Consider the following 24,894-nt stretch of genomic DNA (forward strand, 5'->3'; position numbering starts at 1 on the left):
GACCCACCAGGGCTCCCAGGCTACCGAGGGACCGGACAGCCACTGTCACCTCTAGCTCCTAGCCTTTTACTGGCTCCCTTCCTCACTATGCCCTCTCCACCTCGCTCAGTTGACTGGCCCAGAGAGGGCCAGGCTTGGACGGGGGAACCAAGGCAGTGCTTGTCCAGGGCTCCAAGCACCAGTTTTCCCTCGGCCTGAGCCCCAACCAGCGGGCAGCCCTCATTGCGCATCCCAGACCTCTGTGCCCAGAGTTGAGCTCACCCTGGGCCTGGGGCGTCCTCCTGCCTGGATCACATCTCGCTACACCCAGGTCAGTGTGGGTCCCTTGGACATGGTGGAGGACTCCCAGAGCTGCCTCCACAGCAGCAGAAGCCGAAGGTGGGGCATGCCTCAGCTCTGTGTGCTCCAGGGAAGCTCGAGGCTCCGGCCCCTGGCCTTCCTGGGCAGCCATGCGCCCCTCCCACCTCTGTGGCTCCCCACCTACAGACACCCTCTTATGCACACACACAGCTCACCCAGGATGGAGGAGCTGGGCCGGCCCCAGAGACGGCCTGACTTACTTCCACAGATCCCCCCTGGAGATGGCCTCCTGGGCATCAGAAGCTCTGTGCAGAGCCCTGGAGTGGCCTTTGTCAGGGGTGGGGGGATGCTTCCTACCCAGAGCCCCACGTGCATCCCACTCCCAAACCTGTACGGGGATGCCCCAGGTGCACCTGCCACACCCAGGCAGACAGCCGGCACATTCTGACCATTGCTGATGGCCGAGTGATGGGTAAATCCGTCAGACATGTACCCCAGGGACTCGGGAAGCCCGTGTGGCACATACAGGCACACACACACAGCCTTAGCCACAGACATGCTCTCACACACACGTGGCCTATGTGTGCACGAACCTGCACGCAGACACAGCACGTACCTTCAGGCATGCACACATACAAGACTGCACATTCACACAGGTGTGCTGCAAGCCTCAGTCATGGTCTGCAGGGCCTCATGCTGACCTCAGGGCCATCCGGCTTCCGGCTGCTGCTGGTGGGGAGCCACCCTGCACACACATACACACAGCCTGCTCACCTGCTAATCTCCTTTGATCCTGGCAACCTCCAGGCCAGGGCAGCCTAGGGACCCCAGCAACCCAGAGGCCAAAGCAGGGGCCAAAAGCTGGTCTTACTCCTGGGACCACCTCCCCCATCAAGTCCCCGACCCTGGGATTCCTCCAGACGTGGGGGTGGCCACACCCAGGCAGCTGGGTTGCTTGGGACCCCCTCTGCCATCACACAGCGGTGGACCCAGCGGTTGCTAGGATTAGTGACTGGATTAGCCCACCAAGTTTCCAGCGGCCAAGCATCCCGGTGACCGGTACTATAGAAACCAGGCGGCCTCGCACTTGGGTGGCAGGGACAGCTGGCCCCAAGCCTGAGAAAGGCCCATGCTGCAGTGTCCAGAGAGGCCTTGGGTATCTGACATCAGCTGCTTGCCAGACCCAGGACAAATTTTCCTGCAGCATTTGTGCCAGCCTGGGGGCCAACCAAGCCCTCTGCTCACCTCCTCAAGCGAGTCTGTGGCCACATGCAGTACCAGGACGGGATCTGCCAGGGGACGGTCAACTGTGACGCCCTATCTCACCCAGCCCGGGCTGTCCTGGCTGTGGTGCTAGCCCTAAGTGCCTCATGCTCTGGACCATCTTGGCCTTCTCGGGGCTCGGGGCAGAGCCAGGAGTCGCTCTGGACACTGCCTGCAGTGTGCCACCTCTGTGATAGCTACTTCCTGTCCTGCTGCATCCCGGCAGTCACCTGCTCCTCCTGGCTTTCGCCCTGGCCCTGCGGTCTGCCCACTTGGGCAGCCACACAGCCCCTCAGACCCCTCCCCGCCTACACACACGGGCTCCCAGGTCACTCGGACAAAACACCCATGCCTTCCTAAGGCAGCTCCCCGGGCCTGCCTCTCAGGTAACTTCAAACCACTTAAGCTGCCTTCCTGCCTCACCTGTTCTCCCAGCACTCATTGAACTTCGGGGCTCTTCATGTGTAGCTCTCAACAGTGGACACCTGCCATTAGCGTAGGGATTGGATAGGGGTCAGGGAAATGCAGCTGGATGGAGGGAGGGAGGCAGAGAGAAAGGTTAGATGGACAACAGATGTAAATAGGTAGATTTTGGATGAGTGAATGGGTGTCAGATGGTGGCTAGATGGATGGGTGGGTGAGTAGATGGGTGAGTGGATGGGTGGGTGGCTAGATGGATGGGTGGGTATGCGGGTGGATGGGTGGTTAGATGAGTGGCTGGGTGGGTGGGTGGCTAGATGGATGCATGGATGGGTGGGGGTTGACTAGATGGATGGATGGGTAGGTGACTAGATGGATGGATGGGTGGGTAGCTGGCTGGGTGGGTGGGTGAATGGTGGGTGGGGGGTGGATGGAGAGTGGAAGGGTAGGTGAATGAGTGAATGGATGCGTGGGTGGATAGATGAGTGGGTATCTAGGTGGATGGATGGGTGGGTGGGTGAATGGATGGGTGGGTGGGTGGCTAGATGGATGGATGGATGGATGAGTGGGTGGGTGGGTGTAGGGTGGGTGGGTGACTAGATGGATGGATGAGTGGGTGGGGGTTGGATGGGTGGATGGATGGATGGATGGATGGATGGATGGGTGTATGGGTGAATGGGTCAGTGAATGCCCCTTGCCAGATGCCAACCAGGGGGTACGGCCAAGTGGAAAGGCATAGGGAGACAACTGCTCTCTCAGACTACTCATCCTTACTTGAGGACAACTGCGCCCCAGGTCTTAGAATGGTAGGTCTGGGAGAGCCTAGCAGGACTGTGAGAGCCAGCTGGGCATGGAACTCCTGTAGCCACCTTTTTCTACCCTGGCACCACCCCCACTGCCATGGACTCCATCTTCAGAGCCCAGCCTCCCAGTCACCTGGAAGATGGCATGAGCTCTCTGCTGCCACACCACACTGCGGGCTTAAGCAGCTAGGACTTGTAGTAAGTCAAGACCCCGGTTCCTGCGAGATCTCTAGGCCTGAGCATCCGTCTTCATGGCGGCCACCTCGAATGGCAGGTCAGCGGCTTTAGGTGGGTGGGCTCTGTCCCTCTGCCGTGCCTGGCAGCAGCCACTCCCAGAGCAGGTGAGTGCAGGAGGGCAGGAGGGAAGGGAGGAGGGAGGCAGGGCTTCCACTCTGGAATCTCAGAGCATCTCAGAGCTGTCCCTTCTGTCCCCCTGAGCTTGCCCCATGGTGGGGACAAGGTCAGGGGACGAGGGACTGCTCCTCCTGGCCATCCCTGCTCCCGGCAGGCACAGCAGTGCTCCATGCTCAGCCAGTGTCCAGGCAGAACCTTGAAAAGTGACGCCTATTATTCAAGGGGCGCTCTAGGCCCGAGGCTGCAAACCCTAAAACAAGAAAACAGTGATGAGGTCCACCTGGGGCCAGCAGGCTGCACCAAGCCAGCTTTGCCGGGGCAGGAAAACATCCCGGACACAAACAGGAAGCAGCTGCCGGCCCTGTGCGGACGAAGGGCTGGGGTCCCTGGTCATCCAGTGCCTAGGTGCTGGCGTGGGAGCAGGCTGCCAGCCCCATGTGGACGGGGGGCTGGGGTCCCCAGATCATCCAGTGCCTAGGTGCTGGCGTGGGAGCAGGCTGCCAGCTGCAGACCCTGTCTCTGCCTCCGAGAAGATGGCCAAGCTGGGCCCTGGGGACTCCATGTGTGTCCCCAGAAGCTGGGTTCCAACAGCACTGCCCTTTGCCCCTCCCCCCTCCAGAGGGCTGGCCTGGTTGAGCTCTTGCTGGAGGCAAGAGGGGGTTGGGGCCCTGGCGGGCACCACGGCCTCTCTGCTGAGCCGCTAGGTGGGCCAGCAGAGAGCTTAACACTCTGGGCTTGCTCAGACAGCGGGATTAAGCACCAGTGGCGGGTGGCAAGGGCCCAGGCACTTCCTCGAGTTACCTTTGCTGCTTTTCCCAAGCAATTGGAAGGGAGTTAGAGGACAAGTGAGGGAACTGGGGCCCCAGTTGGGGCCCACGCGGGATGAAGGCTTTACCTACTGTGTCACCAAGCCAGCCTCTGAGTGGACAGTTCTCTGTGCCACCTGCACTGACACTGTAAGTACCCAGGGAGGAAGGGCTCTCCTCTCCTGCTACAAGAAGGAAGGATCTGAGAGGTCCCAGAATCTGAGCACCATGAGGAGGCACCTGGCCAGGCCCCCAATGCTGGACTGCAGCCAGGTGACTGGCCCTCCAAAGACCCACAGAAGGAGGGTCCCTGTGCAGTGCTGGGGAGTCTCCCTGTGAGCCCAGGGTCCCACATGGGTGCCAGATGGCATCCTAGCTGCTCCATTTCTGGTCCAGCTCCCTGCTAATTCACCTGGGAAAAGAACCAAAGGGGCTCGCCTGCTTGCGCCCTGCGCCTAGGGGGACCCAGAGGAAGCTCCCGGTCACTCAGCTCCAGCCACCGCAGCCATCTGGGGAGAGAAACAGCAGACGGAAGATCTCATGCACGTGTCTCCTTCTCTCTGTAATTCTGCCTTTCAAAAAAATCAATAAATCGTCAAAAAGAAAGAAAAATAACAATAAACAACAAACCCCAGACGACCACCACGAACCCTGACAGGATCTGGAAAAAGAGGGCTGTGTGACCACGGCTGTCCCTGTCAGGGCCGTGCAGTGACCACAGCAGAGCCAGGAGGACCGCCCCAGGGTGCCATGCTGTCAGGGCCCCCTCATCCCAGGGAACACCCACTGGTGTCCGTGGCACTTTCAGATATCCGAGCCTGTATGTGCTCCGGGCCAGCGGTCATGGAACATTCCTGCTGGGGAAAGGTTTGGGGCCTGGAGAACTCGGGCGCAGGTGGTCTCACCCAAGTGCCCACTCCCCACACTGCCTCCAGCTAGCCTCTCCAGCACAACCCTGGCCTGCCAGCTTGCCCTCAGGTACTCTGGACCCAGGGGATGGGGGCGGGGGAGCTGCTATGTACCCCACCCCCACAGCCCCCCAACATGGAATATTAAACAGCCGAGACATCACCGAGTTAATAAACCTTGCTACCTCATCAAGAACGTGATGTGAAGTTGACCCAGCTCTGTAGCCGTGGGGTCCCCTCCTTCCGCCATCCCCTGAGGCAGGTGCCTGGGTCAGAAGGCTGCCGTGGGGTGGCAGGAGATGGGGGGTGCTGTCAGGGGCCACTGTGGACCTGCCTGCCCCTGGCTGCTCCCTGGGATGCTTCTTCCAGGAAACTCTTCAGCCCAACTGGAGGCAGAGCTCCCTGGGCCTGTGCTCGTCCGCCCGTCCAGGATGGAAGTTCCAAGGGCTGGCTTTGGTTCCGAGTCTCGTCCGACTTCCTGGGGAACCCCTGAGAGCAGCCACCTACACCCCCGACACACACCGTCACTGCTCCGCTCCTTCCTCTGCCCAGTAAGGACCTTCCCAGAGTACCCCGGGAGGGCAGGGCTGGGCCGGGAGGGGAGAGCACACAGGCCGGGCAGGGCCGCCTGCTCCGCAGGCCAGCCCTTCCTGTAGCCCCTCCCCACGGCCTGTGCCACACAGAGCAGCCAAGGGCCGGGAAGGCCACCTGGTCCCCACAGCAGCAGCTCTTCGCTGGAGAAGGGGGCTGGGCATGGCACAGGCCAGCCTCCTGCACACAGCTCTCCCTCACGTCCCTGCTTCTGCCACATCAGGGACTTGAGCATGGGGTGGGGTGGAAGGGGCTCCTTGATAGACCCCCAGGCCCCATGAACACGTGTAAGAGGGTGCTGGTCAGCTGTGGTCTTCCCAGGGGGCTGGAGAGGGCACCCTGATGCCCCCACTGCTGTAAAAACAGGACCATGTAATCCAGTCAGAGGCCGTGAGCCTGTGCGCAGGCAGCTGACCTGACACCTTCCACTGGATGGCCAGCCTTGGGTGGCCCTTGGCAGGTCTCTCTGTTTTCCTCATTTGATCATAAGGGTTGTTGCTGTGGAGTGACTCCCAACCCGTGGAAGCTTCCAGGGTGCGGGAAGTGAGACCTTGCAGAGAAACTGGAAGGCATGAGAGGGGACACCAACACCGAGAGAGAACCAAGGGGCAGTGAGTGGCACACGGGCCTCATGGTGCGCCAACAGGAGACCCCACGAGGGCCTTTGGCCTGTGTGAGCCCGGAGGTGGGACGTGAGAGAATGGGAAGGTGACAGGGACCCCACAGGAGGCCATCCGGAGGGGACCGGGAGGCCACACCTGGTGGCCACGGAGCCGAGCCCTGTTCTCTCCTGGCCAGCATGAACGCCCCCTCATCGAGGCCACCTGCTGTCCTCAAGTCTGCGGGCGGCACACTTCATCCTGAGGCTGGAGCCTTGTGCCGTTGGTCTGACAGTTCTCCAGGAACTTCTGGAACCTGGAAGTTTGGGGTGTTAATCAACGTGGGGACTTTGGAGTCCTTTCTTTGAAAGACAGAGTGACAAACAAGGAGAGAATCTCCCATCTACTAGTTCATTTTCAAATCCCTGCAACAACCAGGGCCCGGCCAGGCCAGAGCCACGGGCCCAGGACTGCATCCGGGTCTCCCACGTGGGTGCAGGGCCCCAAAGCCTTGGGCCGTCCTCCATTGCTTTCCCAGGACACAAGCAGGGAGCTGGATCAGAAGTGGAGCAGCCGGGACTCAAACTGGTGCCCTGTGGGATGTAGGTCCTGCAGGCACAGGCTTAGCTTGCCGTGCCACCGCACTGCGCCCTCATCAAGAGGCAGCTTGACCCCAAAGCAAGCGCTCACCTTGTCTGTGTGTTTAAACACCTCATGTTTCTCTTTGTGCTGGGTACCTGTGTGGCTTCTGTGTCACAGCCTCTTCTGCTCTCCCTTCCTGTTCCTTTCCTGGTTGGCTCAGAGACCTGGCCTCCGTGTGGCACCCTTTCCCTGGAGAAGTAGGCTCATGTTCCAGTCATGGGATGCCCTTGGGTAGGGTGGGCTGGCTGCTGACTCAGTGTCAAGAGTGGCCATGTGCTGGGGGTGGGGCCATGGGAGCCGTGCCACCCCTAATGTAGCAGTGCCAAGGGAGCTTCCGGCTAGCTGTGGGTTCCTGGAGCTAGCCAGCCGTCAGGAGTGTGCCAGAAAGAAGTGGAGATCGAGTGGGCATCATGAAAGGGCCGTCCCGGAGGCTGGCGGGATGCCACGGAGCCAGGAGGACATCAGCTGTGTGAGGGGAGCTTGCTGTCGGTCCCTGCCCAAGCCCTGGCCATGTGTTGGGCACTGGGCACTGTCAGCACGTGGTCTCGGCTCTTGTGGGCTAGTCCTCTCATGGTCGTGACGGACTTGTCTGCACGTTGGGTCATGCTTGCATTCCTGGAAGCAGACTCCGTGTGCTCAAGCCTGGGTACTTCACTCCTGGATTTAATTTGCCAAGTTCACCGACATGCTTCGTGACCATCTCCGTCCATGACCTCAGACTGCAGGCTTTTCCTCCGACACAGAACGCGAGTGAGCCTTTGTACACACGTGTTTGAAGCCTTCTTGCCCATAAGGCTCCTGGGTCCCCCGCCTTTCTCTGGGCTGGATTTTCTTTCTTTTTTTTTTTTTAAATCTTAGTTGATTAGGGTACAAAGGGTCACGGGCTACAGGGTGAAAGTGGGTAATATCATTGTTTCCACACTAATATAATCATTTTGCCCTGTATCTGGGGTTATGGGGAGTAACAAAGGGAAAAGCCCCACCCTACCTACCACCCATCCCCGATCCCCAACATGAGGCACTCTCCAAGGGTCCTGCTCAAACAGTTTTGATAGTTCATCAGTTCTGAATTGCTGCCAATCTCACTGTCCCAACCGCAATGAAACCTATTTAGAGTCCACTGGCTAACAGTCTCTTGATGGTTGGGGTTCCACGATCAGCAGTTCAGTTGGAGAAATATCCAAAGAAACTTCATCTGAGTTGATCCCAGATCTGATTCTTGAGTGAGTTTGCTAGTACAGACTCCAACACTGTTCGTCACACCAATCAGCTTATGCACATGCTGGTCGTTGTGATTGCTGGGTCCGTTTGGTTTCCAGCCCTGTCATCCTCGTGAATCAATGGTTGTTGTAGTCTAGCTCGATCCTACCCACTTCATACTCGGTCTTCATGCAAACCAGTTGGAGCTGCAGCCTAGTCGGGGCGACTCCCCAAAACTCCTACCAGTTCTGCCCCCTACCCTGGTTCCCATGCTTGCCAGTATGCACCGCAGGCTTGTCCAGTCTGTCCCACATTCCATTTAGCTCTCGCACACGTCAATGGACATTGAAGCCTAGTTCAACCCAACCAACCTATTATCCAGCCCATACACCCACTGGCAGGTGCCTTTCTGTCTAGCACCCCCTGCTCCTAGCCTGGGTTTTGTGCTGTCCAGTGCGGGTGGTAACCCTAAGGGAGGTGCCCACTATTTCCCTACTAGGCCACACCCACTCCCAGAATATGCAGTGTCCAGGTGGTTTTGGCATTTGACTTGACAGAATTAGCTCCCAGTACCAGCCTCTGCCAGCTAACGCTGTGGCTAAGCCCAAATACCCCTCAACCCACTCTAATTTTAACTCACACCAGTCAGAACAGTCAGCTCCCCGTGAGGCCCATAGGTGCTATAGCCCTGCCTAGTCTAAACTGCCCCCATCCGTATTCACACTTTCCAATGGAAGTAGTTGTCCAGCAGGGGTGCCCACGTTCCCCTGTTGGCTTTGCCTCCTCCCCGATTGTCACATGTGCTGTTTGTGTGCTGCAACCACATCTGGTACGGCTCATCTCACCTTGGCATTACTTGTTGTGTACTGGTATGTGTTGCAACCCACACTCTGTTCTGGTGCTCGGATTCACCAGAAGGTAATGTGAACAGATTCAGGCTGGTCTGCCCCCAACCCATGCCATGTGTATGCCAGTGGGATAATTTTCATTGCCTGTTCTGGGTTGTTCGCTATTGTGCTTCTTGCGCTTACCTGCATGGGACTGTGTCCTGCCAGAGAAGTTGCCCAGGCTCCTCCAGCAGAATCCCTCCCAATGCCAGTTTTCGCGCCTACCAGTGGGTCCATGAGCCAGCACTACTCAGTTCGCCTCCTATCCTAGGAGGAACAGTGGCTTTTCCTGACTGGCCTTCGACCCAAGTTGGTTCTTGTTGTTGGATATTTCAACCCAGCCATGGCTCTTCCATTCCCCCACACAGCTCACACATGGTTCAGTAAGGGCTGAGACCTAGCCTAGTCCGTCACACATCTCTCCCCGGTCCTCCAGAGCACCAGATGGTGTCGGAATCTGGCCTGGCTTGGTGCTTCCCGTCCCAGTCCACACTTGTGCCAAGTGAGATTACAATCATATCCTGATCAGAATGCAGCCTCAGTTCCTGGGCTGGATTTTCTAACTCCGCTGGCGACCTGTTCACCGACAGACGCTCTGGGGCCTGTTCAGGGAGCTACTGGATCCACATTCACTCAGACAAGGTCCTGAAGTGCCACTGCTCCAGTGTGTCTCACCCTGGGTGACAGGCCAGGCTGCTGAGGCTGCGTCAGTACGGGGGTGGCCCAAGAACGCTGCTAGGCGGCTCTCTCCTCTCATCTCCCCTGGTCACCTCAGATGAGAACCCAGACAGATACTCACCAACTTAGAGCAGACTTGCAGTTCCCACATGGCCACCACACACACACACACACACACACACTGACCTGTCCAGCTACTCATCTTTCCCACACATTCATTCACTGCTCACTAGACACTTAACGGAACCTCCTCCCATCTTCAGACCTACGCAGATTTTCAGATGTGCTGTCCAACTCATCAATGAATCCATCCCACCACCCACCCCTCCATCCACCCCACCACCCACCCCTCCATCCACCCCACCACCCACCCCTCCATCCACCCCTCCATCCACCCCACCACCCACCCCTCCATCCACCCCTCCATCCACCCCACCACCCACCCCTCCATCCATCCTACCACCCACCCCTCCATCCATCCACCCACCCGGCTCTCCATCCACCCCACCACCCACCTCTCCATCTACCCACCCACCCCTCCATCCATCCTACCACCCACCCGGCTCTCCATCCACCCCACCACCCACCCCTCCATCCATCCACCCACCCACCCCTCCATCCACCCCACCACCCACCTCTCCATCCATCCTACCACCCACCCCTCCATCCATCCTACCACCCACCCCTCCATCCATCCTACCACCCACCTCTCCATCCATCCACCCACCCACCTCTCCATCCCACCACCCAACCCCCTCCATCCATCCCACCACCCAACCATCCCTCCATCCATCTACCCACCCACCCACCTCTCCATCCATCCCACCACCCACCTACCCATCTATCCACTTGTTCACCCCTCCCCATTCATCCAACCATCTAGGCACTGAGACCCTATTCCCTACCAGGCTCTGCCCTAAGTGTTGGGGTGTCCCAGGCTGAGAGATGGAAGCCAGGAGAAGGAAAACAAAGCAAGTCCAAACGGCCTTAGCAGACAAACCTCTGCTCTGGGATATGGGACACAGAGTGACAGGTCCCCAGACAGTTACCTTGGGAAGTGCTCCCACCACCCCATGACAAATATTCAGGAGGAGGACCAGGGAAGGACTGGACAGGCTGTCGGTCTGGTCCTTACCCTAGCCCCCACCATCTGTGGTCCTGTGTCACCTCTTCACTGTCTTTGTGGGCATAGGGTCCCAGCACTGCCTGAGCAGAGAAGGAAGGAACCCCGAGTTGGGGAGAGGTAAGCCATGGGTGCCCACGTGTTGTAACTGTGCCCAGTGGGAGCCTTGAAGACGCACAGAGCCCAGGGCTGGGAGAGCAGTGACTGCCCCACCCTGTCACCAGGCCTCACCCCACCGAGGGCTCTCGGGCCAGCTCACCTGCTGTGTCCCAGCCTCCCCCTCCCCCACTCCACACAGGAGAGACCTTGCGAGCCTTCCTTCTCCCCTGACCCCTGTCCCGATGTGGCTGGGAGGACGCAGGCCCCTGGGCCCAAGTGGAGGTAGGCTTGAGTGGTCTCCCTTCCCCCTCCCCGGCTCTTTGGAGAACCAATGGGCTTTATCAGAGCCTGGCCATGAGTGGCTGGCAAGCAAATAGCTAGAATTCCTGTTCTAAGACACAGTTGTTCCTGATGGACCAGAGGCCAGGAGGCCAGAGCAGGGGAGGCTGAGGCCAAGGGATGCTCCTGGCCAGCCTTCTGGGGACAGGAGCCATGGCTCCATTCACCCACTCCCATACCTGCCGGAGCCCCTCACAGGCTCCTCGCCCAGCACCCTCAGGCTTGGCACTGAGACCGTCATAGAATGGCATTTGTGTGGCACAGGGTTCAACAGCTTGGCTCCACACTGGACCTTCCCTATGCTTCGCCCCATCTCCACATCAGCTGTGGCTTCACTGTGAGGAACCAGGGCTGTGTGCTGTGTCCTGCCAGGGGCAGGAGCTTGTGGTCCTCTGCCCGAGCCCCCGGGTATGTATGGATCTGTGAGCGACTGTTCAGGCCGGCAGGAGGTGAGCGGGTCCCAGCAGCCACCGCTGGCACAGGTGTTGGAGCCAGTGAAGGGAGAAAGCCTTGGAGAATTAGGACAAAGAAGACCCTGCCGTCCCATCAGCTCCACGACCTCCTGTTGAGGACAGCTAAGCAAAGGCATCTGGCACCCTGGGCTCCTCCTTGCCCTCATACTTCTCTCTGTGCTTGCTTGGTCCAGCCTGTGGCAAGCCGGCTCTGTACCTGCTCCCTCTATGCCAGGCTGCCCAAGGCCTCTGGGTGGGTGCCCCATGGCCTAGCTGGGCAGTTAGGGGAGCGAGGGGGAGAACAGGACAGGACAGGGCCCGGGGCAGGTGGGCTCTGTGGATCCAGGCACCTGTCCTTGGAAAGGGGTGCAGATGGCAGTGGCCATGGCCCTTCAGCTCCCTGCCACCTTCCCTGTCCAGAGCCCTGTGGACTCTTCCCACCTGCGGGGAGACGCACCCGCTTCTCCCAGCCCCTCCTGGGCCCCCAGGCCTGTCTTCTCCTGGCTCTGAGGTGCCCAGCGCCCAGTGCCCAGCACCAGGGCCGCGGGAAGAAAGGGGGAGCTGCAGTAAACAGATCGGAGCTGCCTGCCCCGGGGAGGGCGGGGGCGGGGACCGAGCTGTCTTGGGCTTTGTTATGTTCTGAAAAAAAAAAAAAAGGCAAAAAATTTGGGTCACAAACCACAAACTGTTTTGCTTTCGGCATAACTGGCATAAACAGGCATTTTCTCTTTGGTTTCTGGCTGGCTGAGGCCTGGGCTGGCTGGGGCTGGGACAGGGAGAGAGCCTGCAGGCTGCCCTAATGAGGCCCGAGGCCGCCGCCCTGCCAGGCCAGCCCGGCCCAGAGGGGGCTGGGCAGGGCCAGGGCCCCACAAAGCAGGTAGAGGCCAAAATTGGGATTTGGGAGAGGTGCTGTCAGCCGGCAGTGGGGTACAGGGGACATTCATCTCAGCTGTACCTGTACAGATCTGCCAGCAAGAAGCCCAGGAGGACAGGTGCCCTGGGACCCAGGGCCAGCTGGGCAGGTGGACATGGGCTCCATTAGGAAGGAGCTTGGGTCTGGGGGATGGGGAGGCGTCCCAGGTGAGGAGGGCTCCATGAGACCGGGAGAGGGTAGTGGTGATGGGATGTGAGGGCGGGGCAGGCCGGCTGCAGGCTTCTGGTGCCCACAGCGACTAGCATTTTGGGTAGCGGGCCCTTGGCCCCAATGCTAACCCAGTGTCCATAGCAGACATCTGTTCACCTGCATGGGGTTTCCCAGGTGAAGCGTGGGCCAGCGGCCAGGACCCAGGCTGAGGAACCTGACCACATCTGACTGTGGGAGCTATGGGGGCTCCCTGTGGGAGATACCCCTGTATCTTTTTTTAGTTTTTACATTTATTTGTTTAGGTGGCATTGATAAACAGGGGGAAAGAGAAAAAGATTCCCCATCCACGGGCTCACTCCCCACATGGTCAGGGCTGCACAGATCCAAAGCCGGGAGCCAGGAGCTTCTTCTGGGTGTCCCGCGTGGGTGCAGGTTCCCCTTCCTGCCTTCAGGACCATCCTCTGCTGCTTTCCGAGGGGCATCAGCAGGGAGCTGGATGGGAAGTGGACATGTGGGGCTCGGACCAGTGGCCATATGGGATGGGGCTGGTTTTTAACATGCTACACCACAGTCCAGTCAACCTCCAGAGTGCTGCCTGGTCGGGGAGACCAGTGTGGGCAGGAGACGCCGGGAGCCAGCAGGGCAGGGTGTGGCAGTGGATGCCAGCTAGGGCACCCTAATGCAACCAGCTTCAGGACGCTGGGGTGGTCCAGAAAGCCAGCTAGATGGGACTGAGGGACCAGCAGGACCATGCCCACCCCTGAGGCTCGGGGACAGCGCCTTTGCTCTGCCCCTCCTGTTCCAGGCAGCCCCAGGCCTCCTTGCTGCCTCACACGTCACCTGGCCGAGTGCCCTGCGCCACCTCCCCCCTCCTCCTCTCTCTGGAGAGTTAGGCCTGCTCTCAGGACGATGTGATGTCTCAGGAACTCGTCCACTAACCCCTCCCCACCAGACCCTCCCGCAGAGTTCCCGTTCTTGCCTTGCAGAGCCCGGCGCAGGGGACCCCTCAACGAGGCATCAGCCTCACCTTCCACACTGGCCCCACGCTCACCCTCCTGCCATAGTGTCCCTCTGCCCTGCAGAACCCACAGCCTCTGTCCAGCCCCTTGCTCTCTGCCCCCTTCCTGCCTTCAGGGGCAGCTGGTACCCTCCGCTGCTTCCTGCTTCCTTCACTCCAAACATCAGGCCCTCAGCTCTGCCTAGGGTATCCTGAACGGGGGCAGTGCCCCCATATTTGTGGGTGGGTGAGCATGCAAGTAGATGGATGGGTGGCTGAATGTGTGGGTGGGTGGGTATGCAGGTAGCTGAGTGGGTGGGTGGCTGGCTGGATGAGTGGCTGGGTGGACATGCAGGAGGGTGAGTGGGTAGGTGGTTGGATGAGTAGGTGGGCATGTGGGTGGGGGTAGGACTGGAGGGGGCTGCTGCTGCAATCCACTGAGAATTTCCAGTGCAGGGAGAGGAAAGGAGGGCTGAGGCAGCTCCCCAGCTCCCGTGAGGCTTGGTCCCTCAAAGCAGAATAGGGGCAATCGTGAGGGGCGAGAGCCAGGGACACGGTGGGGTGCAGCGAGTGGGCTTGGAAGCTGGTGCCAGCTGGGCTTGGGGGAAGGGCCTACACTGAAAAGCAAGGGGACCCCCAGGCGGGAGCCACAGGGGCGGGGCAGCCTGAGAGCGCAGGGTGGCAGTGTTGGGGTGACCGAGCCCACACAGTCAGGCCCAGGTCCAGGTGGAGAACATGGCCGCTGTGACAGCTGTGGCTGGGACAGGAGCCCCCAGCCCCAAACCCAGCTCCTCTGGGGCTGGGTCAGAATTGTTTGGGGCTGCAGGGGGGTCCCAGGGGGAAGCAGCACCCACAGGGTGGGAGGGGTGACGGAGGACCACATGGCAGCTGAGCGTTCAACACACCACAGGCCAAGTCAGCGCCCCCGCCGCCGGCCCCACCTCTACCGGTCAGGGGCTCCACAGGAAACCCAGGACTCCGTGCCCCTCTACTCCTTCCTGACCCCAACCCCACTCGCCTCCTCCAGCAGACCCCTTCCCTGGCTGTGGGCAGCCTGGGAGTTGTGGACAGACGTGCAGTGAGCCAGCCAACCAGGGCCGCGGAAGCTGACCGCCTCCCCGCCCCCAGCCAGGCACCCTCATGGCAGGGTGGGCCTTCCCTCCAGATGCCACGTAGCACCCGGAGCCTGCCCAGGGCCAGCTCCCCAGCCCCCACCCGCAGTGGGGTGACCAGACACACACAAGCCTATACCAAAGCAGGGGCCCGGGGTCGGGGGGTCTGTGGCGTAAGCTTCAGGCATCTGAGGGGTCGGCTCCTCCCTCCCACCCAGGCCAAGGGCATCTGGACACAGGTGGGTGCAGGGTTGAGCCCTGGGAGGTACCAGTGGTGTTGAATGCAACCCCTAACTCCCCGGGTGGGGTGGAGGGGGGGAGGGAAACTGCACAGAGAACTGGCCCCAAGTTCTATCTCCAACTGGCGTTCCAGAAGTTTCTAGGGGATGCCCAGCCCACCCCTCCCTCCAGAAGGCTGGGAAGGATGAAGCGAAGAGACCCCATACCCCATCTCTCATGGCCCTGACACCTCCCCCTCCCTGCCCCTCAGCCGACCCCCAAGTGACAAGGCAGAGGACTCCAAAGAGACTTTTAAATGCTTTATTGGGATTGCGAGCGTTACAGGTTAGACAAAACCCAAGCCTGGATTTTGCCAGAAAGATGAGCATGTTAAAGGGGCCGGGCAGAGGCAAACACGGGCACCACGATGGGAGGGGCACCGGGCGTTTGACGCGTGGGGAGGGTCTTCGGATGATGGTGAAGGGAGGGACCCCAGAGGGGGGACCGCCGAAGACAGTGTTGGGGGAAGAGACACGATGGAGGGCCGTGACAAGGCGCGGGAGGTCAGGCAGGTGGCCCGGGTCAGATGGCGGTGACCCAGGGGAGAGCTGCTAACTTGGGGGCACAGAGAGAGCTCGGCTAGAGCCCCTCGAAACCCCACGCCCCTCCGAGGCAAGAAGTAGCGTTTGGGGCGGGGGTCCGGCCGACTGGGCGAGCAATTTGGGGTGCCTCGGAGCCGTTTTGGATGTTAGGCCAATCCGGGTTCTCCAATTCTGACCGTTTTTGCTCTTTGGGTGCCAATCCAATGTTCCAAATGGGCGCATTCGGCAGGCACTGGCTAAGACCCCCTGTGCCAGGGCTGGGCTGGTGCTGACGACCCCCGGGGTCGCACCTGCCCCAATGCCGGGAACTTGGAAGCCTCGGGCCTCCAGCCTGCTGGTGGGACTGGCGGGCGGGGGGGCTGCACTGGGGGCACGGGTGGGGGTGAGGTAAACCTCCCAGCCGCCAGGGTCCCCGCCTCAGTCCCAGGCGCCGCGTGGAGGTGGCTGCGGCGGCTTCGCCAGACCCGTGGGCCTCTTGGGGTCCCGACACGCCCGGTCGATGGACAGACCTGGGCAGCTCTCCTGCTCCGCAGGGCCAGGCTCTCCTGACCTCCCCTGCTCCCCGACCTCGCCCCACCTGCGCCCCAGGAGGCTGTGCAGAGCTGCAGGCCTCCCGGGCACGCGGCAGGGTGCCGAGGGGTGGGCAAGCTGCTACTGAGGCAGAGGGAGAGGGTCCTCAAGTGCTCGGAAGGCGGCCACCTGCTCCCGCCGGGTGGAGTCCCTTGGCCCATGCGTCTTCCCCTTCCCCCCCACCGACGACGAGCCGGCGGGGGCCCCATCCTGGTGACCTCCGAGCACCCCCCTGACACTTGAGGAGCCCCTGCCACAACTGCCCCCCCCACGCCCTCGGGACCTCGAGGGGACCAGCCACCGTCCCCCCCGAGGCCAGGCCGAGGAGCGGCCCGTCTCCATTCCCCTACTTCTCCCAGGGGGCACCGCGGCCAGCACCACCCCTGGGAGGCTCCACTCTCAACACGACCCAAGCAACAGAGACAGAGCAAAGTCCAAATTAAGGCGATAAATGGCGGAGAGCAGGACGCGGTGGTATGGCCGGAGATCACTTCACTTGCTTGTCATTGCTGGTGTCACTGCTCCCCTGTTACGGGGGAGGAAGTTCAATTTGAAGTTCGAGCGCGTAGAAAGCGGGGGGAGGGGATCAAAAACAAAAAACCAAAATAAAAAACTAAAAAAACAAACCAAAACAAAAAAAGGAAGACACCTGCCCCAGGAAGGAAAGCGGGGGGATAGAGGACTGTCGTAGAATTTGGATCCCTAATTTCCCCACGATTCTGCAGACTCCTGCGGTTCCTCCGGACTTGGCTGACGCAAAGGTCCCTGGGCCACTCTCGCCCCAAACTCCCCCCACCCAGCCCCCACTGCCCCCCACCCACCCCTCCAACCTCCAGACTTCCCACACTCCCCACCATCCCTGCCAGGCTGCCCCTTCTGGGGAGCCCCCCCGTTTCCGAGAGAACCCCCCAGGAGGGGGAGACGGGCAGGGACGGTCCCTTGCCGTGCTCGGGTGGGGGCGGATCCCCCAGATCTTTCTCCCAGGAGCACAGCTTGGGCGTCAGGCTACTCGGCAGGTGGGTGGTACTGGCCACACGACTCGCCCCAGCTGCCCACGAGGCCACGGGCCTCAGGTGGCTGTGAGGGTGGCTGGGCTCTGTAGGTGACATGGCCCAGCCCAGGGTTGGCACACGCTTCCTCTCGGGGAGGAAGCTCAGCTTAGGGCCCAGCGGGCAGCGGAGCAGGGACCAGAGGAGAGCTCACAGCGTGGAAACAGCTCCAGCGATCGGCAGGTGTGTGAGTGTGTGGGGTGGTGTGTGTCCGTTGCGAGTGTGTGTCCGTGAGGTTTGAGTGTGTGCACATGTGTGCCTGTGTGGGTGGTGAGGTGAGTGGATACTCACGCTGTGGGCCCTCCCCGGTCTGAGTGGGTCCCTGCGGCTCTGAGCTGGGGGGCGAGTCGGGGCAGCTGCTCTGTGTGCGGAGGGAGTCGGCACAGCGGGCTCTGGGGTCCCCCCCTTTCTCCCACGGACTCGAGTCCAAGCCAATGTGACCCAAGACCGGTGGGGTGGAGAAAGCTTTTGGGGGGGGGGCCGAATTGCTTTATTTTGCCAATTTTTTTGTGCCAATTAGCTTTTTTGGTTCAGCCAATTGATTTTTTTGGTGTTTGTTTTAATCATCAAGGAATCTCATATTGGTAATTTTAAAAAAGCCAATTGTTTCTGAGGAGAGATGTTGTGTTTTGGCGATTGGGGTCTAGCATTCTTGACTCTGCAATTTGGGGGCACGCGGTGGAAGGCGTGCTGGCTTCTGGGCCGCTGCCATGACTCCCCCGGCCGGTGGTGAGGGCACGCCTGACGGGGGAGGCGGGGCAGGGGGTCTGGGGGCAGGAGCCTGAGGTGGGAGCAAACCCAGAGGACGGTCAGCAGAGACGGTGGTGGTGTCCCCGGCCAGGAGGCTGTCACAGGCGATGGTTCCAGGCTGCAGAATCACAATTTGGTTTACTTCTAATGGCTGGGAGTTTCTGGAGAGGACGCCCCGTGGGTGCGGTCTTCGGGCTGGACTGGCAGAGGCCGGTGACGCTTGGCCTTCCGGAAGGCGTCCAGCTCCTTGGCCAGCTGGTGACCGCGGCGGGCACGCAGGAGCGCAGGCAGGCCTCTGCGCAGGCGCTGCGCGGATTGTTTCCAGGTGTCATATTGGAAAAACTTGCCCACGGGGTACCTGGGGAAGTTGTCCTGGAGAAGGGGGGCCGTCAGCACGTGCCCCAGGTGGCGGGTTGCTGCTGCCCCGCCCAGCCCCCCAAGGCGGGCCAGGGCCTCACCGGAAGCACGGTCGAAGAGGCCGACACGTCCCTCTCGGACTTGGCGGGGGTGGCACAGTAGGTCTCAAGGAGGGCCAGGTCACAGCTACGGAAGCAGCATTCCTCCACAATGCCACGGCTGCGGCGGGGCGCACGACTGGCTGGCCGGCCTGGAAGGCCCACAGGGCGGAAACAAAGCCCACGTGAGCACCCCGGCCCCTGGGGAGGGACCCTCCGCCACCCTGCAGGCTGAAGGGGAGCCCCAGACAGGAGAAAGACAGACAGACAGACAGACAGACAGGGTGCAGTCTCTGGTGCCTCCTGCCTCCTCTCCCCGGGTGCCCCCCCCACTGGCTGGGCAGAAACCCCCAGGACTGGAAGCAGCGGGTGGGGGGGTTGTGCGCCCAGGAGCGGACTGGGACCCAGCGCAGCCTGGGAGCCCAGAGGGAGTCGGGAGCCCGGGAGCATAGGGCAGGAGAGAACAAGACGGGAGGGGAGGAGTGAGGGACCCGTGAAACCACTCCCTTCTCTTCTCCCGCCTTCTCCCTCTCCCCCACGGCACGCTCGCTCGTTGCTCGGGTCCCCAGGCTCCCCACAAGCATGAGCGCAGAGGCGCGGGTGGGGTCCCCGTGCGGGGTGGCTGATCCCTGTGGTTCCCAGAGCAAGGAGCGGGGAGGTAGGCAGGATGGCACCCAGAGGCCTCGACAGGCAAGGGAGTCCAGCAGCAGGAGCGCTTTGAGAGAGAGACACGGCCAGGCCGGGGAAGTGGGGGGCTGCAGAGGAAGAGGCCACGTGGCCAGAGCCCGGGAGCGGGGACAGCGTCCGGCCCCACCCTAGACCCCAGGCCCCAAGCTGAAGAAGGACAGTCAAAGCTCCCAGACACCCACCCTCCCAGGGCACCCTCTCCTTCTCGGGAGCCCAAGCCGCCCACCCCCACCCCGCTAGCTGCCAAGGGGAGGGGGCGCCCAGGAGACCCCTTCCCTGGGAGTTCCCAAGTGGCACACAGCAGGTGCCCAGACCCCAGGGGGCCCCACCCCCTCCAGATACTTACTGAAATAGAATCCGCGGTCCCCACACACAAACTGGAGGGTGTCCACCAGTTCCCCGCCACACAGGGTCTCACTGGGGCGGTAAGCAGCAATGCAGCACGAGGCAAAAGCCAAGAAAGTGAGAAGCGCCAGCATCGACTTCCCCATGGGGATCCCCATTGGTGCCTGCTGTGAGAAGAAGGGGCGGTCAGCGCGAGCCGCTGCGCTCCTCCGCGCACGCTCAAGGGGAGCCGTCCGAGGCCCTGGCCACCTGCACACCCTGGGCCCCCGCGGGCCACACCCACGGCACGGGGCATTGGACCTGGCTCTGCTGTGACATCATGGGGACGGGCCATCAGCATCCACAGGCACTGGCGCCCTTCCCCCACCAGCTGAGCAGGGGACTCCAGGGGGACCAGCCCTTCCCCCCATCACTACCCCAGCACCACAGACGCAGGCGGGTCCTGCTGGGCCAACGCTGACCCTCCCCCCTCCTTTCCAAAGCGACCCACGCACACCCAGGGAGCTGTTCCACAGTCCTCCATGCCAGCTGGCCCCGGACACCCCAAAACGTATCAAAAGCCAAACGCCCCCTTTTGTGGGCCTCAGGGATGGGCATCGGAGTCCTTCCCGGGCCACCGGCTGTCCCCTCCCCCCTCGGGGTACCTGACTCCGTGACCCCCCAAGTCAACCAGCCGCGGTACCACTGGCTAGGGAGGTGCAGGGAGCCACAGGGAGACCACTCTAGCATTCTGCACCCCAACTCCATCCTATGACACACCCACTCCAGGGCGCGGAGGCTGGGCGCAACCCAGCAAGCTGCCCCCGTAGCCCTGGAGCGAGGTGGTGGGGTCTTCCCCCGAAGGCCTGGGAGAGTTTCGAGGTCGTCAATCATGCGAAAAAGGCACAGCGACACCAGGACCAGCTTGCCCACCGCCCAGCCACCTCCCTGCCACCCCGTCCCCAACTCGCCCAGCTGCCGTCAGTCCCCGGGGCGGCTGCATCCCCCTGCCAGGCGGCTGCAGAGGGGCTGTGGAGAAGGCACGCAGTGTTCCCCCAACAGGTAACCCCCCTTACCCTCCCATCGTAAACCCCGCGGAGGCCGGCAAGGACCAAGGCACCGAGCTGCGGCAGGTGAGGAAGGCAGGGGACCAGGTGCGAGGGCAGAGGGAGGCAGGGGCAGGGGAGCGGGAGGGCAGGAGCAGGCGAAGGGACGCAGGGCCCTGTGCGAGCGAGCGCAGCCCAGCAGCGGGGGCCCGAGGCCCGAGCCTGGTGTGCGGCAGGGGCAGGCGGGCAGGCGGGCGGGCGAGCGGGCGGGCGGGCGGGCAGGGCAGGCCAGGCTGGAGCCGGATGGCAGCAGGGGTCCTGGCTCGGTAGGCAGCCCTGGTTACCTGCGGCTGGGTAGGAGGCTGAGCGACGAAGGAGGAGCGGCAGGAGAAGCAGCAGCGAGAGGAGACTTTGGTCTCTCTCCGGGGAGAAGCCACTGTCCAGTTTGCAAGCGGGTCAGTGCCTGCGCTTTTATATGCGAGCCGGCTCCTCCCAGCCCGGGCTCCACCCTACCCCCCGCCCCTTTCGCCGCCGACCACTCCCCCCGCCCCCTTTTGCTCCCGCCCCCCGCCTTGTCCCAGCCAGTCCCCTCTCTCCTGCACCCCAACCGCCAGCCTGGACCATCCCTCAGCGCAGTGCAGCGCGCGCTGGGGAGGGGGCGTGCTCCTCCTGCGCCCCCAGCCCCGCTCTGCGCTGCGCCAAGGGCGGGAGGGGGGAAGGGGGGAGCGCATTTCTCCGCCTCCTCCATGTATGGAAACTTCCAGGCGAGAGCAGGGGCTACGGCCCTCATCTCTGTGTGCTTTTGAACCTTAAGAGCGGGGCCCCTCTCCCCAGATTCCGACTTGGAATGTTGGGGACAGAGGAAGGGGGTGTGCATAAGTGGGAGGGGGTTGGGGCTTGCCCAAGAGGGGTCGGGCAGGCCTCTCGCGCTCCAGCCCGGCCCCGCCCCCCCGTTTCCCTCTCGCAGCCTCGTTGGCACCGCGTCAACCTACCAAGTCCCTGCGCCCCCTCCCCATCACCCAGCGCCGCGCGGGGGGAGGAGGGGGGAAGGGCGGGGCCCCGCCCGCCGGCACAAGTCCCCCCACATCTCCAGCCGCATCGCCCTCCCCTTTTCCTCCCTTAATGCCGACCAGGAAGTGGCCTCTGTGCGCGGCTCACAGCCCCCCGCCCCCACCCGCCCCGCGGTCCCCAAGGCGCACACCCCCTCCCCAGCTGGCCGCCGTCTGAGCGCGCGGCCTGGCGCCGCAGAGACAGAGTCCCGCGCCCCGCCCCGCACACTCGGCGGCCCGTGCGCTCGCTTACCTGAAAGCCGGCACCACCACCGCCCACCTCCCTGCTGCGTGTCGCGAACCGGACAGCGGGCGCTGGCCCTCCTGCCGGGCACTCCTCTGCCAGCGCCGCTCGGGAACGCGTCGCGGGGGCCGAATGGGCGACGGGGCCGAACGGGGAGATGGCTTCGTGGTGGGGATGGGACTGCTTCTCGTCGCCTAGCGAGGACGGGCCGTCTTGGGGCTGGGGCTGGCCAGATGTTGTACTTTTTAGGGGGGAAAAGGTGTCGGGAAATGAGGTCACCTGTTGTACGCAGGACAGAAGGGGGCAGAGACAGAGAGAGAGACAGGGTGAACGTAAACGGGGGGGACCGAAGAGCCGGGCGAGAGCTGGAGACGGGACAGCGAGAGGCGGGCAGGAGCACAGCGGGTGAGGACAGCTACGAGAGAAACAGAACAAGAAACGGCCCACGTGAGGCCGGCGGGGGCAGGGGGCGGACGTGGAGTGGGGAGGGCGTCGGAGGCGCGGGGCCGGGGGGGCCGGGAGGGAGCGAAGGGAAGGCAGCGGGAGAAAACGGGGGGCCGGGGCGAGAGGCAGTAGAGAGGGAGTGGGGTGCCCAGAGAAGCCAGGGGCAGGGCGCCACGTCGGGGGCCGGGGGCGGTGCGGAGGGGGACGGAGCGGAGGAGGTGTCCCCGGGCGCGGGCACCCAGCTCGGTCAGGGCCGACGGAGCCCTCTGCCGTCGTGAGCCCGGGCCTCGGGGAGGGCGCAGCGGTGGCGGCGCCGGGACCGCTCGGGGCGCAGCGTGGAGAGAGCGGGTCCGCGGCAGTGCGCCGGGGGAGGGCCGGGACGGGGAGCGCGCGGGGGGGATGACCACGCCGGCGGCCTGCGAGCCGGACTGCCTGCGGGGGGGACCGCCTCCTCGGGCGAAGCGGGGACGGGCGTTGAGGTAGATGGACGAGGAGGCGGCTGGGGATCCGCAGGCCCGGCGGAGCGCGGCCCCGCCGACGGCGCCCGGAACGGGAGTCAGCAGCGAGGCGGCGGGCGACGTCGACGCGGGGCCGCCAGCCCGATGGAGGCGCTGGCGGGCCGAGCGCGGGCGGGCGTGGGCCAGGCGGCGGGGGGCGGCCGGAAGGGGGGGGCCGGGCGCCGGCCTGGCCTCACGCAGCTCCGCCGGAGAGCAGGCGAACTGCGGGCGCCCACGCCCGGCTCTTATAGCCGCGCCACCCCGCGGTTCGGCGCCCGCTCGGGCCCCGCTGGCCGCGCGCCCGCACCAATGGGCGCCCGCGGGGCCCTCGCCCCGCCCCCGGACCGCCCTCGCAACTCGAGCCAGAGCGGGGAACTGGCGGGCTGGGGGGGCCCCCCCAGAGCCCCGGGGGCGACGATCGGCGGGGTGGGGGGCGGGGGGTGCGCGGAAACCAGGCAGCGTCGTGGGGTGGGGGCAGGGAAGCGCCAAGTGCCAGCGAAACGCTGGAACCCCGTTCGAAAGAATTTGGGGGGTCCTGCCCGTGTTTCCGGGGTGCAAGGGCGCGCGCCCTGCTAGCCCGCGTCGGGGGCGCTCGGGGCGAGCGCGGCTGACCGCCACCCCGGGCTCTGGCCGAGGCCGCGCTCGTGGCAGCGGCAGGGGGTCCGCGCGCCCCGCGGCGGGCGCACACGGCGGGCGCGCCTCGGCGGGGCTCGGGTGGGCGCAGGTGACTCCCCGCCAGGCCCGAAGCGGGGGGGGGGTCCCCGCTGGCCAGCGCGCGGGCTCTGCCCGGCTGGCTCGGCGGCCCCCACCTGCCCGCGCGGGCGGAGCCGTGCGCGCGGGACCTCGAGCTGCAGCCGGATCCCGAGCGCCCCCCGGTGCCGTGCGGGAGCTCGGAGCAGTGGCGGCGGCCGCCAGGTGCGAGGGGCCGGCGAGGCCGCCGAGCCCAGCGCGATCCGGGTCAGACGCGGGACCCGAGGAGGCTGCGGCCGCTGGGGCGGCGGGTGTCCTACCTGCGGGACCTGGCTCTCGGGGGCGCGTCTAAGCAGCTCGCCTTGGGGGCCCACCCAGAACAGCCGGATAATGGTTCCCCCGTCCTCAGTGCGCTGGACTTGCGTAGACGCGGGTTCGGCCCCGGGGGCCACCACGACAATTTGGGGTTCCGGGGGAAACATCTCCTAGAGAGTTTGGACGGGGTGAGACCAACCGTTCTTGATCGTCAACTCAAAAACCACTCGCGAATGGCCGCGAGCCCTCCCGCCCCCCGCAGCCCCGGCCGCGCGCGCACCTCGCCGAGGGCAGGGGCCGCCGCTGGCGGCGGAAGCCCGCGCCCTGCTCGCCCCCTGGCTCCGCCATCAATCACTCCGCCCGCGCTCGGCGCGCGCCTCCCCACACCCCCCCAGGGCCTGGCGGGCTGCAGGCGCCGCTCCTCGGCGTCCCGGAGCCCCAGCGCCCGGCCCGCCGCAGGGCCCTGCAGCCCCCGGCCCGCCGCAGGGCCCTGCAGCCCCCAGGCGCCTTCCACACTCTGCACCGAGCAAACGAAAGCGGCGCGGGGTTGGGGGCGCCCGGCCTGCGGGAGCGCGGCCGCCGCCTCCCGCGCCCCTCGTGGAGCTCCGCCGGGGTTGCCCGCGGTGCGGACGGAGACGGGTGCGGGGCGGGAGCAGCCGGGGCGGCGGGGAGCTCACCGTGCGAGGGGCTGCGGGCTGCGTTCGCGGGCGCACGAGGAGCCGCGGCGGCCGAGGAGGACCCGCGAGCCGAGCGCTGACGCGGCTGAAGGTGAGAGGGACCCCGGGGCAGGCCCCCGTGTCCTGGGGCAACGCCCAGTCCTCTGGAAGGCGCGGGGACAATGTCCAAATTTGGGGGAAAGTGGGGCAAGGCCCAAGCACTTTCCTCGATGCGGGACGCGCGCTGCCCACGAACTCGCGGGCGTGCGGCCGACCTGAGCAGGCTTGGGGAACCCGGGGAAGGTGGTGGGGAAAATTCCCCCAACCTCAGTGAGAGGGTAGCTTGGGGCGGGGGGCAACTGAGAGAGGCCCGAAGCCAGTGCCCGCTGCGCAGGGAACAATGTCCAGATTTCGGGGTCCCAATCCTGAGCCCCCGAGTGGTTTGCGTGGCAGAGGGGGACCCAGCAAAGTGGGAGCCAAGGTTAATGGTTAATCTGAGCCGCGGCAGGAAGCACACCTCCTCGAGCCTGGACCCCAGGTTGGAAAAGAGGGTCCCCTCCCAGCGCCAAGGTGGGTGGGCTTGGGGGCAAGCAGGGAATCCTAGGCCAGCTTGGAGAAGGGGTAGGTGTCCCTGCCGGAC

General features: G+C 63.6%; 1 protein-coding gene across 1 annotated transcript; it reads right to left on the bottom strand.

The window, feature by feature from the left end:
- Window positions 1–17,991: 17,991 nt before the first annotated feature.
- On the bottom strand, window positions 17,992–23,765 carry IGF2 (insulin like growth factor 2). The gene is made up of 4 exons (XM_040970822.1): window positions 23,604–23,765; window positions 19,336–19,498; window positions 18,306–18,454; window positions 17,992–18,219 (listed from the first exon to the last, which is right to left on the bottom strand). The coding sequence occupies exons 1-4, from the start codon at window positions 23,763–23,765 to the stop codon at window positions 17,992–17,994; spliced, it is 702 nt and encodes a 233-aa protein (XP_040826756.1).
- Between the last annotated feature and the right edge of the window lie 1,129 nt (window positions 23,766–24,894).

The sequence above is a fragment of the Ochotona curzoniae genome, unplaced genomic scaffold (genome assembly GCF_017591425.1).
Source record: "Ochotona curzoniae isolate NIBS_2020 unplaced genomic scaffold, NIBS_Ocur_1.0 scaffold_4937, whole genome shotgun sequence".
In the NCBI taxonomy this organism is placed as follows: domain Eukaryota; kingdom Metazoa; phylum Chordata; class Mammalia; order Lagomorpha; family Ochotonidae; genus Ochotona; species Ochotona curzoniae.